Raw genomic sequence first — 19273 nt, 5'->3', positions numbered from 1 at the left:
GAGGCAGAACAGAGGATGAATACCGGGCCCACAGTCTTAGTTATCTGTATAGCTCTGCTCCTGGAAAAACCACACACTCTCTCCTCTCCAAACTCTCGACCTGTCAACACTCACTTGTCAGACGTTTCTCAATGCTGCATGGCAAACTCCTCTCACTAACACAGGCTTGTAAGCTATCCCACGGTCTCCTGAGATTAGATAAGTCCAATGGAGATGGGTGGTACCTTTCCTTCTCTTCCATTCTGAGTAGTGTAGGCCAGACTACTTGCAGACTGACTCATGGACTCTCTCACTCCCTTTCTGCAAACATCAAGATATAGCATGGTCAGGTGACCACTGACTCACAACACAAAAAAGATACATTCCCAGACAGAGATGGTTCATGCAGATATTAAGGCCTCATGTCCACTAGGAAATTCGGGCCCGCGCAGATTCTCCATGCAGAATCCTGCAGCGGGTCCCTCCTCTCCCGCGGACATGAGGCCTAAAAATTGATTTAACTCACCTGTCCAGACGCTGCGGGTTCCCGTCCGTCACGGCCAGATCTTCTTTCCCTCTGCCCGGTGGATGTGCTCGGCACGCCACGTGCCGAGTGCATACGCCGTGCACTCTTTTTTTTTTTTAAACTTCTGCTCTCCCGCGCTTCCGCACAGGAGAGAAGAAATTCAACTGCGGGTGTACCGCAGGACCGGACTGCTTCCATAGGCTTCTATGGAAGCCTGTGGGAGCCGTCCGCGTGGGAGACCCGCAGAAAATGGAGCATGCTGCGGGTGTTTTTCCGCACGTGCGATCTGTCCGGCAGGGAAAATTGACATCCGCAGGTATTTACTTACCTGCAGGTGTCCAGTGCATCCATATGGACGCAGAAAACGAGTGCGGGACACCCGCGCAGATTTCCTAAATCTATCTGTCCAGTGGACATGAGGCCTAACTCTTTCAGTGCTGCAGAGGTGCACCATACATACTTCATGCACTCAGAAGTTGCAGACGATACAAAGGTACAAGACACATACAAAAGACATTCTGAAGTAGCCTCTAGGTCTGGGCCACTACAATTGCTCTACCCTTCTTTTTTTCTGCTGTTCTCCAACCAAATCAACCTAACACCTGTAAAGAGGTATACCAGTTATTGCCTAGCACCAATAAGACAGGAAGCACCTACTGACAACCTGTGACACTAGCAGAGCAAAAACAGGATATATTGTGATTAAAAAAAATAAAACTTTTGAGAAGTATGCTTATAAGACACAAAGGGCCGACCGTTGCGCGTCAGTAGAGAGGGATAGTGCAATAAATTGGTAAAAATATAAAAAATATGTTCAAAGTATATATCATGTACATAAAAAATGCAGTGGAGCAGGATACAAAAAATACATGTAACTAGGTGGCGCAAAAGATAGCGACTGGCGTGGGTAAGTGGCACCTAGAGAGCACACACTTAATGTAACATAGACATTGTTATCCAGCACATGTGCACTGCTAGTGATGGAAAACGTAGTGTATAAGGGCTGGAGGAGAGCTAAAGTGGGATAGAATTGCAGTGTATTAATGTGTAATGTATTGATGTGTATTAGTTTACTAATATGAAATAAGTGAGAAAGATCAAGAAACCAAGAATAAAATATGTAAGATGAGTATAACTAGTTAGTAAAAAGGTGAATGAATGAAAATGATGAGGATGAAAACAGAAAGGGGGTGGGGTAAAATATGAGGGAGAAAATAGGAAGACAGAACGATAGTAGTGAAATAGGCATATAGATATTAGGCTATGTTCAACCTTAGTAATTATATGATCATTCATTCATCCACCATTGTTTCAAAAGGGTGATCGTGGCGCTCCAGGCCCAAGAGGAGCTCAAGGAACGGCTGGTGTACCTGGTAGAAATGTAAGTTTACCCATTAGTTACATTATATATATTTTCTATCCATTCTTGTTGTGATGTAATACCTAGCACTATAATAATGGATTGTATCCCAAGCCCACAGCATACACGTCTCTTCTGGCCACAAGGAAAGAATTGTTCATGTGTATGACGCCAGTCAAAAGAATTAGGTTTGATATTCGTGCAAGATTTGTGCATACAAGTTTGTGCAATTTGCTACGCACAAGTCTTGCGCGAGAGTCTTGGCCTTAGACTCCTGTTCTGAGTCTATAACATGTTTAGGAATGCTTTACTGCAAAGAATTTTGTGGGCCTACCAATTGCATTTATGGCATTTTTGGCTTTCTCTCTCCTTTTACACCTTCAAAAAATGTGATGTCTTCCTTAATTAACAAGTGCTTTACGATGGGCATTTCCTGCTAAAAACTAAGTTTATGTCCCTATGATTCTTCGTATTTCTTTTCAATGTATGATTTGTGGGCAAATTTCAGGTTTACATTGCTATATGTTAAAATTAGTGCTTTCAAACAATTAACAATAACCTAAATTATACCTCAAGTTTCAAAAACCTTTGTCATGTTATAGTGACATGTCAGCAGTTTTAATCAGTGTGGGTCTGGATGCTGAGGCCGCCACTGAGTCAATGGGGTAGAAGCGCTCTGGTTGGCTGATCCTCAGGGACGTAGACTCAGTGGTGTACAGGCTCATAGAAAGTATATTGCTATGTTCACCATTCTGCTCACACCTCCGAGGAGAGCCACACACAGCGTGGCACACCACAAGGGGCACTACACTTGGCTGAGCGCTTCTGTCCCTTCGTTTCAATGATACTGTACCCAGACCCAGCACTGTTCAGAACGTTTGTCATGTCACTATGTAAAAAGAAAAAGGTTTGGTACGGTGTTAGCCAGTAGAGCAAATGTGTTTGTTCCCAGCAAGAGAAACCAAGTAATATTGTAGATATGATACCTTTTAATGGCTAACAAAAATACATGATGTTACAGCGAGCTTTCGAACCTACTTAGGGTTCTTCCTCTGTCACTATAATATCATGTCAGAAGTTTTCTGAAACTAGAGGTGCAGTTTAACAGTGCAGATACTATGATGGAAAATAGCTCTTACAAAAAGAATTATCTCCAATATTTAAAGGTAATTAACTTCTGCTCGAATCAAATTTCAATCTAAACATAGAATTTTTACAGTGCCATGATTTTTCATATTAATATCTAAATGAAAAAAAATATTGAAAAACATCCCAGTTTTCAGGTGTCACCGAGCACTAGGCTGTATTGTTTTAACGTTAGTTCCAGCAATGACGTGATATTCCTGCTGCCAGCAGTGCACAGTAGTATCTTTAGCTGCCACATATAGAGGGTACATGACCAACATGTGGCTGCTGAGCCACTATTACAGAACACTACTTTACAGTATGTATTTTGTCTCTGAAGTTCTTCAAATAAACAGAAAATAAAATGAAAAATTGTTCTCCACTTCTATATTGTCAAGTTATGTTGCAGAATGAGACCTTGTAAGTTTTCACAAGCAATTCCTGATTGCTATAAATGCACATTTCGTCCGATCTCTTTTGTACTTCCTGAAAGTATACCTGAGTTTTCAGATAACTTTTCAGAATAAGTTGCTATTTATGCATACACAACGAATAACACTTTTTCTGCCCATAATATGACTTGTATCCTACATTTTTCCCGATTTTCTCCTGTGCAGGATGTATATGCTTCTCCGTCCTCTCAAGCCTGGTGGGAGGAGCCTGCCTGCTGTGTTCCATAAAAACACGTCAGGGAGGCGTTACCCGTGATGGCCTGGAGTTACAATGCAACATGTGACGTTATACTTTGTGGGAGTATTATTGCTGAAAATATTGAAATAGACTCAACCGGTGTATGGCGAGTGCCCCTGTTAAGAAGCCTCACCAACACGTCCACTGCCTCGTAGGCTTATAAATCCCCCGGTGTGTCCGATAGGCTGCTGGGCTTCTGTGTCCTGCTGGATTGCAGGACCCACTCAGAAGAAATTCGGATGAAGACTTGATAGAAAAAATGCCCACGCTACCCGGACCTAGACACCAGGGTCAGGCTGCACACACTTCTTATTGTCAAGTTTTATTACCAATAGACTCTGTGCGACGCGTTTCGTCGTCATGCAGGACAACTTTTTCAAGCACAATCCTATGCTGTGTTCCATAGACTGTTCTCAGAGAACTGCAGAGATCTTGTTTTCTATCTGTCTGTTACACACAGAGACATAACCTCATCATGTAGAAGAGTTTATAAATATTTAGCAGTGTACATGTGTGTAAACAGAATATTTCATCATTAGCTCTACTTGCAGCTCTCCCTGTGTGACTTTTCTTTCCTCTCCTCTCTGCTCTCTGCATACAGTTCAGTGAGCACTGATGACTAATCACCTGCTCTACAGTCCTAGCATCCCCTCATCAAACAGGGGCTAGCAGACAGTGGGCAGCAAGGCAGGGGGAAGGGATTTTTCAGCCATGGGTTACTTCAACACTTAAAAAGATATTTCCATCTCCTAATATAATATCATATATTATTGTATCATATTGGTAGGATATGCCATCACTTTATGATCAACTTTAGAAATCCCTACCAATTTTAGGAATCTGAAGTTTTCCATGCATAGTTGCGCTCATGGCCATGGACTGTGCCGGGAACAGCTGCATAGTCCTATTCACTTTAATAGGGTGGTATTAGAGTACTCTGTATGGTGTTTATGCTGAGAAAAACAGTGGAAGGGTTCCAGAACTTGGACCCCATTGAACAAAAAGTGGCACAGTCTAGCTATACGGATTAATTTTTATAACTCATTAAATTCAGCATCTACCCTGGCTTATTTTTGCTTCTGTATTTTAAATAATTATATGGGTTGGTAACATATTGGCCATTCTATTTGCTTGAAGTTGTCCATAGTCCTGTGATTAATGCTTTTGCTTTTCTTTGCAGGGCTCACGAGGTGACCCAGGTGACATGGGAGAAAGAGGGAACCCAGGGCTAGCGGGACCTAAGGTAAATTAGTGTAACAATACTTTAGGATGTTTATTAAAAGTATTATTGTAATTAATTAGTTAGAGAATTTTTCCTTTCCTTGGAACTTGTGAAGGACTTTTAAAACAAGAATTTTTCCCAAAACTAAATTTAAAATGTTGACCTACAAGCAAACAGGTTTTTTTTGTATGGGATATCTTGTATAAAAGGATTGTATTAATATTGTGTTGTTTTCTTCCAGGGAGACAGAGGGAGACCTGGTATTAGTTACCCAGGACCACGTGGTCCTTCAGTAAGTATGCTATCTATTTCTTTAACCCTTTCCAATCCAATTTGTATCCTGGTTTTCCTAGGGAGCTTACTTTTTTTCTGCTGTTATACAACGGTGCTATCTGCTGGCTAAAGCCAGTACTGCATGAGATGACACATTGGATAGGCTCCGACAGCAGAGAGGTTGGCAATACACAGTAAGAGAATCCCGACGGACGCATTCCAACATCGGAGCTGTACAGCCTTAAATCATAATGTCTTTAGACGTCAGACAGTGGATTGGAAAGGGTTAATATGTAAGAAAATAATGTAGATGTGATTGCAGATAATTATTGACATTCTTATTTATTATTCTAGGGTGATAAAGGAGACAAGGGACTTCCAGGACCACTGGTAGGACACCATTTAATCTTACGCATAATAGCACCTTTAACCCCTTGAGTGGCGGGTTTCCTACCACCCTGTCGTGCCCACCAGGGCAGGTTTTTTAAAATGGTCTAATCATTGAATTTCAACTAATTTTGCAGTTGCGTCTCAAGAGCCATAACTTTTTCATTTTTCCATTGACATGGCCATAAAAGGGCTTGTTTTTTTGCGGGACAAGTTGTGATTTTTTAAACAGGGGGGAGGAAAAAAAGAAATGGGGAAAAAAGAAAAAAAGGGGCCATGTCATTAAGGGGTTAAATAATTATTAACTTCCTTCTCTGGGTCATTACGAAGCATGGATACCACATGTGTGATTGTATTTTTGATTTTTTACAAAGTAAAGGGAGACAAGTGTTTTTATTATTTTTTTAATAATTTTTTTCCTTTTTTTTTTTTTTTTGTCCACAGGGACCCATCAGGACCCCTGATCACATTTTGGGGGTCCGATGGTGACAGCCCTTTACATGCTGCAGTGACAGCCCTTTACATGCTGTAGTCACATAGACTGCAGCATGTAAAGGGTTAACACAGCAGAGATCGGAGGTTTTCTCTGATCTCTGCTGTAAGAGGTGGTACCTAGCTGTCCTCTCACAGCCAAGCACCAAGCTCTCCCTGCCACAGAGACCATCGGATTGCTTCTGACAAGCAGATGGTCTCTATGGCAACCTGTAAACAAAGCAGGAGATTGCCGGCATATCGGCAATATCTTCTGCTGGTTTTTCAAAGCCCTTGCTTTGTTCTCTGTGGGTCTGTGCAGGCAGAGCACAATGCTACAGCAGAAATCTTCCGGGCTATGTCGCTATGAGCAGTGGAGCTCGTCCCGGAAAATTTCCAGGCGTGCCACTCAAGGGGTTAAGGGCTTAAAATGCTTTGTTTTGGTTTTTTTTAATTAGTATTTGTCCTTGTGCCAAAATCAGTTAAGCTGAGTGTATGCCCCTTTTTTATTTAAGCAGGATCAGGTATTCTTCAAGGTACTTGGACTCCATTAGTGCCCATCAAATAATATATTATTTGTTTATGCTCAAGGACCTTTATATTTTTGCAGGGAGGACGAGGAGACTTTGGTCTTAAAGGAGCACCAGGACAAAGAGGAGACATAGGAGAACCTGTAAGTAGCCATTAACGTATGAATGCTACAGTAATCTCGCTATGCTGATAGATTCTCTGCCTTCCCATTTTATGGAAGAGAAATGTAGTATGATCATAATATCATTCAAAATAGTCATAATTTAGTTACTGAATCTTATTTCCTCTTGTACAGGGTGACCCAGGACTTGTAGGAGAACCAGGCCCCCGTGGACCAAATGGAGGCCCTGGACTTCCGGTATATTTTATGTCCACCTTTTATATGTACTGGTATAACCAATTTAGTTCATCACATGTATCTGCTGTATTTTTTAGTATCTATCTATAAAGTACAGGCTTGACGACTAGGATTAATAAAGTATGAGAACTCACATTATAGAAATCACTGCCAAGTTTTGGTCATACTTATCAATGTGCCCAATTAGAAGCAAGTTTTTCAGCTTTTTTGCATGGATCATCAGTCACCTTGGCCTATTTCATTTAGAGCATGACTCTAGTTTTAAAGTAGTCTTAAAATTGCATAACTTTTTGTTTTCTTCATTTTAGGGTGACTTGGGACCTCCTGGTGACCCTGCTTTGACAGTGAGTATTGTGTGATGTTCTTTAAGCAGAAGGGATTACTTATACTGTAATTATGTAAGAATGCAATCATTTGAAACTAATAGGGTGCCTGTACATGCCTGGGATGATATATGATAACTCTAGTGGATTGCTGCTAATTGCTGGGTTGCACCAGGACTCGGCATTGCTTCAAGTGGCAACTGCAGGTCACCTTAGAAAGTTTTTTTATAAGACATGTTGCATTGTAATAATGTGATATGATATACTCATGATATAACTATGTCTTTTGTCTTTCCTAGGAATGCGATGTCATGAGCTACGTTCGAGAGACATGTGGATGCTGTGGTTAGTTAGGAAATATGTAAAATACGACTTCTTATTATCTTTATACTTGTAATTTACGGTATGTTTTCCAGGAATATGAAAACACTGGAGGATAATCGGTTTAATATGATATAGATGGTCAACCAGTAGTTTTACTAAATTTGTTTTTTGGTGAAACTTTTTTGCCTTTACTTACAATAGTGAATCTATGCTATAATTGCTTCGCTGCAAGAAAAAATGCCTTTCTGTAAATAGCAGCCTGATTCTAAGGTGGATCATGAGTACTCGAACAGAGTAATATTATAGGTGCCCAAACACCTTCAAAAGCTGTCAGTCGAATTCTCGATTAGCTGACAGCCACTTCAGACTCTGCCATACACTTTAACGCTTGGTTCAGTGCTCATGTGTTTCCCATGGGGAGAGTGGAGAAAGCTGCTGTCAGACAGCTCTGGCAGCGGCTTATCTCCAAGAGAAGAAAAGCATCTGGCGCTGAAATTCAACGTGCCTGATCTTTCTTTCAGCTGACCTCTATTATTGGGGAAGAATTGGGAGGTCCCTACATACATATAATAGTCGGCCGGGCTGGTCCCCTAGATATATACAAATTATATGTTTAGGGGCCTTACAGCTCAGTGGTCACCATCATCCCACCAAGGACTGCACATCATGAATATGTATTTCAGCCATTTCTTCTCTTTTCAATTTCAATTGAATAAAGTTTTAGACAGCAGCAATTTAAGGGGGTTAAGTACTTATAGTCTACGTGCAAAATAGTTTGCTGACGGTCAGATGATTGGCTTAACTTTCTCCCGCTAATAATGACCCATTAGTTGTCTTATCTGCAGGACTAGAACCTGCACACTTCTTTTACATGGTTTATGCTATTGTCACTTGTGATTTAGTCCCTATACCATCATAGTTTTGGTGTCTTAGTGGTTACATGACATTAACGCTCTTGCTTGCTCTTCTGCAGACTGTGAGAAGCGTTGCGGGGCTCTGGATATTGTGTTTATTATTGACAGCTCTGAGAGTATTGGATACACAAACTTTACTTTGGAGAAGAACTTTGTCATCAATGTTGTAAGCAAACTTGGATCTATTGCTAAAGATCCAAGTGCTGATACTGGTAAGTGATATTTGTCCATGTAGGAAACTAATTAAGTATCTAAAGCTGCTCTAACACTCCCATTGGGAGGTTTCATCGCAGATCTGGCACAAAATACAGAACGAAAAGGTCCTGCATGGTAAAATGACGGACAGCTGAGCGGAAACCAAACGGACCCCATTATAGTCAATGGGGTCCATTTGGTGCTGTTTGGTTCTGTCAAAAATGGATCAGTTTGGCCAGAGGATGTACCTTTCCTGCTCCCATAACAGAACAGGAAAGCGGAACCTTTGACGCAGATGTGAAAGCAGTAGAGATGAGCGAGTATACTCGCTAAGGCACATTACTCGAGCGAGTAGTGCCTTAGCCGAGTATCTCCCCGCTCGTCTCTAAAGATTTGGGGCCAGCGGGGGCGGGGAGCGGCGGGGGAGAGCGGGGAGGAACGGAGGGGAAATCTCTCTCTCTTCCTCTCCCCCCCCCCCCAGCTCCCCGCTGCAACTCACCTGTCACCGGCGCCAGCCCCCTAATCTTTAGAGACAAGCGGGAAGATACTCGGCTAAGGCTCTACTCGCTCGTGTTGCCTATTTTAATAAGAGACCCTATTAGGGATACATAAGGTCCCTTCTCATTACTCCTACCACCCCCCACCCATATTGTCACTCACTGCCCTCTTCTAAATTGCAGAATTAAAAGCGATTTGAAAAATCAAAGCTAAGGAGAAGACGTGAAAAAATAATAATAATTAAAAAAATATTAGTCATCTGAAAAATTGCTACTCTGGTGCTCCCATCAATCTTTGTTGCTTATCCTTCATTGGTGACATGCCCTACACCCACATGACTGCTGCAACCAATCACTGACCGTAGTGGTGGTGCCTGCATATATGGCATTAAACCACTGAGGCCAGTGATTGGCTGCAGTGGATATACAGTACATCATCACTGCAGGAAAATCAGCAAACACCGGTGGGCTGCGCTGGTGCAGTGGGGATTTATTAAGCTAGTAATTTGTTTTTTTTTATTTTTTAACATTTTTTTCTGATTAGCTTAGGTTTTTCAACCCCATCTAAGGAAATAAAAACATCTAGCAATCCAATTCGGTCCTGGAGACTATTGGCTATTTGTTTGAATTGGCTACTAATTCAATGAGGTTGCCAAAAGTCTTTCTCCAACATAGCTGGTTGAACTTCGTGGACCTATCTCTCTATTCAAAGTATGTAACTATAATATATAGTGAGTAACAGAGGGATTTGCACAGAGCATGTAGAGCCAGACATGTCAGCCACTGGGAACAGAAACTGTCATTAAGGAATGAGCCACAACTGAATAATTACAATAGGAAACAAAAAGACTTAGTGATAATAGTTACCTTTCAAATTACATTCAAATTAGCCTTTGTATGAATCTTTTTAATTGGTCTTTCCATATTTTATAAGATTATGTTCATTTAAATTACTGTATTTTATTTAATTGAGTTTAATTTTAAAAAAAAAATCAGATCTCATTTGAGAGGTTAACTCTTTCCAATCCAATTTGTATCCTGGTTTTCCTAGGGGGTTTACTCTTTTTCTGCCGTTATAAAACAGCTCTATCTGCTGGCTAAAGCCAGTACTGCATGAGGTGACATGTTGGATAGGCCCCACGACAGCAGAGAGGCTGGCAATATACAGTAAGAGAACCCCGACGGACATCTTCCAACATTGGAGCTGTACAGCCCTAAATCATAATGTCTTCAGACGTCAGACAGTGGATTAGAAAGGGTTAATATTAAGCTAGTAATTGAAATGCTTCATAACTAAGAAATATTTTACCCTGTAGGTACTCGAGTTGGTGTTGTTCAATACAGTCATGAAGGCACATTTGAGGCCATTCAGCTGAATGACCCTCGCATTGACTCTCTATCAAGCTTCAAGGAGGCAGTAAAGCGTCTTGAATGGATTGCTGGAGGAACGTGGACCCCATCTGCTTTGCAGTTTGCATACAACCAGCTGATCAAGGAGACGAGACGAGACAAAGCTAAAGTCTTTGCCGTGGTCATTACTGATGGACGTCATGATCCAAGAGACCCTGATGATCGTCTACAATCACTGTGTAACCGCAATGTCATAGTAAATGCTATTGGTATTGGTGATATGTTTAACAAAGAAGATGACTCTGAAACTCTGACTTCCATCGCCTGTGACAATAAGCAGCAAGTCCAGAAGATGAAACTGTTCTCTGAACTTGTAGCTGATGAGTTTATCGACAACATGGAACAACTGCTGTGTCCAGGTACATGACATGAGTTAGAAACTGTATCTGGACCCAAGGTTTACTGATATATGTATAAACGTATGAGTATATGTAGAAATTTAAGATACGGTAAAACAGACCTGCATATGATTAGAACTGTAGCTTAGTCTTAGGCCTCATGTCCACGGGCAAAAGAAGAATTAAAATCCGCAGCGGATTTTAACTCTTCTCCTGCCCGCGGATCCGCATCCCATAGGGATGCATTGACCACCCGCGGGTAGATAAATACCCGCGGATGGTCAATAAAAGTGATTTTTTTAAAAATGGAGCATGAAAAAATCTGGACCATGCTCCATTTTCATGCGGGTTCTCCCGCGGGCTTCTATTGAAGCCTATGGAAGCCGTCCGAATCCACGGGAGACCAAAATTGGAATTTACTCACCTGCTCCGGATCTTCCCTTCGCCGCAGCTTCATCTTCTCTCTGTCGCGGCCGGATCTTTTTTCTTCAGGCCGGCGCATGCGCGGGGCATGCAACGCCGTGCCCTGCGCATCCGCCGAGCCGAAGAAAGAAGATCCGGCCGCGACAGAGAGAAGATGAAGCCGCGGCGAAGGGAAGATCCGGAGCGGACGAGAGGTGAGTTAATTCTTATTTTTATGCCTCATGTCCGTGGGGCAGGAGGGAACCGCTACGGATTCTTTATGGAGAATCCGTAGCGGGCCTGATTTTCCCCGTGGACATGAGGCCTTAAAGTAGCCTAGAATAAGACAGCCTTATTGTATAAATGTTCTTCTTGCTGGAATCCAGGAATATTGATTTGCATATAAAAAATATTATTGCACCACGTGCTCTTAAAGGGTATTTCCATCTCGTACCACCATGGCTGAGATTAGAATACTGCTCGGTACTTCAGAGCCAACATGGCTGGGATTACAGATACAGCTAAACAGACTTTATCCGTTAAAGGATTTGTCCAACTTCTAGCTGTTTTCAGACACCTCTGTACATTGCACAGTGGCCCAGGTTGGTACTGCAGGCTGAATCTTATTGAAGTTAATGGGATTCAGCCTGCAGTACCAACCATGGCCAGTGCACAATGGAATAACCACTTTAACTCTCATAGAAGTGAATAGGTGTTACAGAAATAGCATAGCACAAGGAGTTTGGCTTCCGATCATGCCCAGCCATCACATACAACCTATCCAGGGGTGTTCGGGCTCAGATCTCCAAAGAGCAGGGAACCGTATCCATCAGACTTTTATAGTCCAAGAGGGGAATAACACAGTCATTGCATTCCTGAATTTCAATTTAACTATTTTATCTTGTTTTTCTTTTTAGACCCTCAGGTTGTATGTCCGGATCTGCCATGTCAAGCAGGTAAGACGTTTTACTTTGATCATTCTAGTTCTAGTAATTGGAAGAACATGCTCTTGTGTGTATGTGCGTCAGCAATTGTCTTATGTCCTATGATCATACTTCACATTTTACCTTCCCTTTACATTTCTTTACTTTGCTGCAGCATGTGATAAGTATGTGAATTTTATTATATAACAGTTGTATATGTACATGACCACTCTCGGGACAAATTCCAACTTCTAAGGCAGCAAGGAGCTGAATAACACTAATCTCACCTAGATATCAGATAGGACGAAACATTTCCTTGGTAGCACAAAGGAAGCCTTTACAGCAAAATAATTGCACCATAACACCATAGAATTGCAGGATACTCTAGTTCTTTTACACTTCTGATCACTGCATCTACAACTAGAACACCAGAAAATAATTTTATCATGCCATTTCTGATATAACTCATATGGTAACTACCAGACCCAACTAGTTTGAATAAGTAGAAGTGACTAACTAAAATGTAGTGGTCAAGGATGATAAAATAAGGAAAGTCAGAACAGACTTTAATTCTATAAGCAGTTTAATGTTTTTTTGTCTCAGGGTAAAGGGAACCCTGACCCTGTCCTTCTGGCCCTCACTTGCAGGTGGGATGGGACATAACCCCGAAACTATCGTTAATTACGACCTTAATGAAGAGGGTGTGGAGATCGCCTTTCCTAAAACCGTCCCTCAGATTGCTGATTTCCTTGAGTCTCAGAAGGCGAGTTCCGAGCCCCCAACGCATTCCCAGCTCATTGCTATGATGGTTTATACGGCTGAAAGAGCCAAATTCTCCAACGGAGACGAGAGGCAGAACTGGACCGGGCTGTTTGTTGATTCTTTTAGAAAGGTTTACGCAGACATTATAGGCGATGCCAATGCACTAACTGGAATTTGTTAAAGCAGTCTTCTTATTGCACATTGGTCATAGAGAAAGTGTCTACCTGTTACAGGTTTAACAGGCATATATGATGAAGTTAATGAATGTTCTCCATGTAAACTTGATAATTCAGTAGATGTACAAAGGCACAGGCATATAAAGTTCTACCCCAGACAGGACTCTGGCTTAGCCAAATTATTACTAAATATATAAATATATTGCATAAAATCTAATATAGTTACAAATAAAAGTTTAATGCAAAGCTATTTATTTAACCAATATATTTATGCGCAGTTCCTTAATGCTTAAAGGGGTTTTGGAAGACTTTTATTTATCCTCGGAATAGAAAGTCAATATCAGATCGCTGGTGGTCATTTACCTGGCACCCCATCAATCAGTTGTTTGCCAGAGCCACTGTGCACCAGTACTTACGCAGCCCCATAGCGGACTGGAATGGTACAACAAGCTCAGTCCTATTCTCTTTACTGAAAAGTCATAGAAAAAACCCTTTTAACTTGACTCAAAACTTGAAAATTAAGATTTCAATACAGGTAATCTTAATATATCCACTCTCCCTTCCCTTCAAAATAAAAAGCATTGAGTGATTGTTTGCAAGGACTTTGATCTCAATGGCTGCCTCAGCTGTCTCTGCAGTATATCTGTCTCTGACAGACATGCTTTTCTTTCTGGGTAACTATGTCAGAGTTCGCTTGCTCGCTTGGGCAGCTTGTTTATACAGGCAAATAAATCGTTTGCTCATTCACTCACTAAATCATTCAGTTGTTCACATTCACTGTATAAGTGAATGAGAATGACTGAGCGATCAGTATTTAAACCGAACGATTAACAAATGAGCCAACGATGATTTTTATGCCTGCATGAAATGAACGATAAGTCAACAAATCACTGTTTAGTGTTCAATCGTTGGCCGTGTTTACATTAAACGATTAGTGTTTATTTTCACTTGTTTAAACAACTTTTTGAACCATTATCGTTTCGTGTAAAAGGGCCTTAACAAAATCCGGACAAAGAAAGGGGCAGCTGAAGCAGTGATAAGGTTCTAGAACCCTGTAAACAACTCCACATTTCGCAGCTTCCAAGTGTTCAACAAGAATGTACATTAGTATGGAGTTAAACAACCATTTGTAAGTAGCAGCCAGCTCTGCAATCAGTTGATTTCCGCTGTACTGGCCACTCTTAAAGTACTTAAAACTTATAACTTAAAATGGATAAGGATCTGTTTTCTTAATTTGTTTCTAAAGAATTGCTTAGAAATAGGTTTCTTTGTAGCGGTCCTTCATTATCTACTTTCACATTTCTTTTTCTTTTTTTGTCATTTTGTCTGTCTCATTGCTCTATGAAATGTATGCATGTTTGTATGAGCTCTTGTGTGAATGTATACAGAGAAATATAGTTTGTGAACTGCAACATACATAGAAAGAGGGAATTCATACACTTAGATTTTTATTCTGTGTTACACCCATATACCTTTTGCCATGATTGGAGCATAAAGGGAAACTGGAAATGTTTTCCCGCCTATAACTTTTGGGATCCATTTCTGTTCTTGGATAATGAAAAACATTTGGTACCACATTAGCCAGTAGAGCAAAACGTGATTGTTCCCAGCAAGAGAACCTAAGTCATCTTGTAGATATGACACCTTTAATGGCTAACAAAAATACATGATGTTATAGCGAGCTTTCAAACCTCTCAGGATTCTTCCTCAGGCAATATGGTTGGAAAGCTTGCAATACCATCATGTATTTTTGTTAGCCATTAAAAGGTATCATATCTACAAGATTAATTGGTTTCTCTTGCTGGGAACAATCATATTTTGCTCTTGGATAGAAACTTAGGGATGTAACACAAAATTAAAATATGGCACTCATAACACTGTAGCATTACTCAGTTAGAGAGCCTTAATATCTTTGCTACAAGGGCTATAAGCCTATTATTACAAAGACTCTTATCTCAGTTATGGGAACACCACTCATTGTGAGTCTGATGGAAACAGCCTAGCTCAGCTGAACTGCACTGTTTCCATAAATCCCATAGAAGTCATTTGGAACGACACAGTTGCTGCAGCTCCGGAGTTATGGAAACAGTGTAGCTCACTGCTATACTGTTTGCACAACTCCTGTTGACTTCTAGGGGAAGTACTGTAACAGCATAGGGCCATTTTCTGCCCTCCCAACCACCATATTTAGGGTGATCAGGGTAGTGGGGGCCCTAACTCAAGATAGATGTAAGTTCCAATGGTGGGATTTTTATCTATCAGACCTTTATGGACTTTCCCATGGATAGGCCATAAAAGTCTGAGATGGGAATACCCCTTTGATATGCTTTGTTGAGAAAGTGCTATTATAAGTTAGTTGACTTTGTTTAGTAGACTTACTTTGATATTATAGGCCATTGTGTTCACATTAAATCCCTAATATACATCTATATAGATGCAGAATCTGTAACAGGGCTCTCTATCTTGCATGTGTCATTTATAATACAGTTTTCTAGGCTACTTCAAAAAACTTTCTGCAACAGTGAAGAATATTACTTTCTCTCTACTGCCATTCTCTTTTATGAGAATCAAACTCACTCATGAAGACTTTGGCTAGAAGATATTTATTAGGGAGATATTGTCAATGCAATTCCTTAATAAACCGCAAAGCCTACATTTCCAGTGAGCTATATATTGCACATTCATGCAGGTTTAATTAGTATATTTAGTGAGTATATCAGCTGTATACATAGCATATATACACCTTTTCCCTACAGAACTTGCAGTTGCTCAATGCACCCAGCGCCCAGTGGATGTTGTCTTCCTTCTGGATAGTTCTGAACGTATCGGAAAGCAAAACTTCAGACAAGCATCAACATTTGTCGAGGAGGTATCTAGGCGCCTGTCTCTGTCAAGGAAAGATGATGACACTAACAATGCTCGTGTGGCTCTATTACAGTATGGTGGAAAGGATGAGCAAGCTGTGGTATTCCCACTTACCCATAATCTAACAGAGATTTACCAAGGTCTATCACGCCTTACTTACTATGACTCATCCTCTAATATTGGAAGTGCCATAGTGTATGCCATCAATAATATTCTTGGGGACAGTGCCAAAGGTTCAAGGAAATTTGCAGAAGCCTCATTTATCCTTATCACTGATGGAGTTACTGGTCAGGAGGGTCTGGAGGAGGCGGTGACTGCCATGAAAAAGCACAACGTTGTGTCTACTTTGGTGTCTGTTGGATCAGACCTTGATACACAGGTGCTAAAGAAGCTCAGTTTAGGAGAGAACGCAGCCATCTTTAAAGAGGGTGATTATGGCAGACTCGCTGAAAGCGCATTTATGGACAGATTTGTGCGTTGGGTTTGTTAAACAGAAGCCTAGATTTATCAAGAAATGAGAAAATATGGATCTTCCTACATGACTATCTTAACCACTACACATTGCTCTTGAGTTTGACAGTTTCTTTAATAGGAAAATATCAGTATTTATGAGCCTTGTGTAGTCTGTAACTTGACCCCATGCTGGAAGAAAGGCTACAATGACTATTTTCCTTCTAAATCAAAATTTCTAGAAACATGCAAATAGTAACGGCAAAATATTTTCTCATGTCTCGATAAATTGTGCCCTACAATGCAGATTTCGCACATAAAGCCACTAGAAACACATACATATACACTGATACACAAACAGACAGATTTTCAAAAAAAATTGGGGGTATATTTCTTCCAAAGTGAATAGTGAAAAACGATAATCGTGAACACATGACATGGTGGTTGGGAATTGTACACACATATACATCTACATTCGATTGCCGGTTAAAGGGTATAATTAATATTGTTTCTAAAATTGGAATCTTTTTGTGTTGCAACTGTGTAACAACAGGAAAACATTCTTGGGTGTGCACTATGCGTTGTCTCATGATCAGGCATGGTCAATGTCACATTCAGGCGGTGCTAACTGCAGGTCACAAGTCGTGTCCTGAATATTAAACCTGTGGCAGGAGATGGAATAGGGCACAGGGTTGGTCACATAGAAATGTATTTTTGTACATCTGTAAAAGGAAATGTCGCCCTTACAACAGTTTGTCAAGTGATACAGTAACCTAGGAATTAGGAGAATAACTTCTCTTTGTCCTAAAATATCCTGCTGTAAAGACAATAAAATGTTCTCCTGCCATATTGTGTCTTCATTTATTCATGGGGTACTAGGAAATAAATGCACTCAATAAGCAACCTTTCTTAAAAGGGCTATGCCAAGTTATAAAGTTACCCGTAGCCACAGAATAGGGGATAACTTTATGATCGGTGATGGTCCGACATCTAGGACTCTCACCAATACCGAGAACAGGAGTCCAGTCGGTCTCTAAGTCAATGGAGTGGAGGTCGTTCAGGCAGGCTACCACTCCATTCACTTCAAATTACATCGCCAGAGATTACCAAAGTGTTTGAACTCCATAGTCTTCTGTGATGTCATTGAAGTGAATGGAGAGGTCATGTAGCTCTACTTACTCAGGGGCTAACTTGTCAACGGGCAGTTGGATCCCCACCAATCATAAAGTAATTCCCTATCGTGTGGATAGGGTATAACTTTAGAACTTGACCCAACCCCTTTAGAAGTGTTAGGGGGCATATGGGAAATAAAATGTACTTCAGTTCAGAGGTAAGCTGTATAATATACTTAAGAAGAGCATCAAATTGTAATTTGTAGAATTCTTTATGCAAACAATCTGCAGTCTGTTGAAGGATTGCAGGGAAGTCAATGAAAAATTGTATCACCTCCAAATATTTTATGGTAAGAAATAATGTATTTGATGACTAGAGGTGCACTTCAAAACAAAATTAGATTATTACAAGCATAATGAAGAATGTGCTTTTGTACACCCCAGCATCTTTTTGGGAGCAGCTGATATGGCCAATTAGAGCTGAGATCAAAAATAAGTGATAGTACAAAACATATACTAGGTGCTGTTACTTGCCCCAGAGTGTCAGCATGCTGTGCTGACCAAAGGACCAACCAACAAGATGCCTTTTCTTCAGTGGATCTGTCACAGATGGCTCAATACATCTCTGTCATTAATAAATCTCTGTGTATTGTAGCAGAGCAGTGTCAGACTAGCCTGCAGAGGGTGCTAGTCAGGCAGTCTGATACCTGCAAAAGTAAAAGATAGGGTTAACACCCGATGAGTGTAGCAGGAATTGGTTGCATAAAAGCCAGTTCCTGCCAGAAGTAAGGGGGAAGTTACAGCTCAGGTGAGCTGGAAGGGCTGAAAGCCTGAGGTCCAGTGTGGACCAGTGGAAGCGATGGAGATGCCGTGTCAGGAACTGGGAGCCTGATCCGTGCGGACCAGTTTTGTGTCAGTCGCACGTCTGATAGAGGAAGACGCCCTCTAGACACCCCGGGCGGGGTAGTGACGGTGACCCAGTGGGTGGTGAACCAAGGATTGCACATGGACTTTGTTTGTGTATGCTGTTTGCTGTAAAATAAATACTGGCAGGTGCCAGTCTTAAAGAGAATCCACGTCTCATGAAGCATTTCTACACGTGTGGTGGCCCATTTTTCTGTCTGAGAGGTCAGCGATCCACAGGCAAGTGACCTCAACTTGCCACAGTACATAAAGTGTCAAATCATAGATGCCTTCGCAAAGTTCTTCAGCAGATAGCCAAGTGTATCTATCACAAAAGGTATCAGACACCAGAATGCTTTGATGTCCCAACTTCCTATATTTACAATATGTGATTTATGGATGTTGTGCCCTGATCACAACACCACCAGGTAAGTGCAATGCAACCATCTGTACACTATCCAGGATCCTACACTGTTGCCCAATGAAAGTCTGTTAGTGGTTTTTCTAAGGCCGAATGCACACGGCCAGATTTGCATTGCGGAATCCGGAGAGAGTATCTGCCTCCAGATTCCGCAGCAAATGCCTGCTATAGCATGCTATGGCAAAACACAATTTCCTCTACACAAGCGGAAATCGATTGAGATTGAGAATTAAGAATTTGGACAGCTAGTTAGGCCACATGCGTAATCTGACCTGGTCGTGTGCATGCGACCTAACTACTATTTTTACTCTTCTAGCACATTCCTAAATATGCCCC

General features: G+C 41.1%; 1 protein-coding gene across 2 annotated transcripts in view; it reads left to right on the top strand.

The window, feature by feature from the left end:
* The window catches only part of COL6A2 (collagen type VI alpha 2 chain), a 40782-nt gene extending 23434 nt beyond the window's left edge, over positions 1 to 17348 (top strand). Inside the window, exons 17-28 of one of the 2 annotated variants that reach the window (XM_066575732.1) lie at positions 1824 to 1886; positions 4861 to 4923; positions 5144 to 5194; positions 5530 to 5565; positions 6644 to 6706; positions 6860 to 6922; positions 7231 to 7266; positions 7545 to 7590; positions 8543 to 8695; positions 10492 to 10944; positions 12243 to 12281; positions 15943 to 17348. In XM_066575732.1, the coding sequence (XP_066431829.1) occupies positions 1824 to 1886; positions 4861 to 4923; positions 5144 to 5194; positions 5530 to 5565; positions 6644 to 6706; positions 6860 to 6922; positions 7231 to 7266; positions 7545 to 7590; positions 8543 to 8695; positions 10492 to 10944; positions 12243 to 12281; positions 15943 to 16541 (1665 nt within the window). In that variant the 3' untranslated portion in view covers positions 16542 to 17348. Of the gene's footprint in view, positions 1 to 1823; positions 1887 to 4860; positions 4924 to 5143; positions 5195 to 5529; positions 5566 to 6643; positions 6707 to 6859; positions 6923 to 7230; positions 7267 to 7544; positions 7591 to 8542; positions 8696 to 10491; positions 10945 to 12242; positions 12282 to 12895; positions 14813 to 15942 lie in introns of those variants that run through there. The other variant, XM_066575734.1, reaches the window with a different exon arrangement.
* The last annotated feature ends 1925 nt before the right edge of the window (positions 17349 to 19273 follow it).

The sequence above is a fragment of the Eleutherodactylus coqui genome, chromosome 8, assembly GCF_035609145.1.
Source record: "Eleutherodactylus coqui strain aEleCoq1 chromosome 8, aEleCoq1.hap1, whole genome shotgun sequence".
Lineage (NCBI taxonomy): Eukaryota > Metazoa > Chordata > Amphibia > Anura > Eleutherodactylidae > Eleutherodactylus > Eleutherodactylus coqui.
Note: the sequence above shows the minus strand (reverse complement) of the source record. Positions and strands in the feature narration are given on the sequence as shown.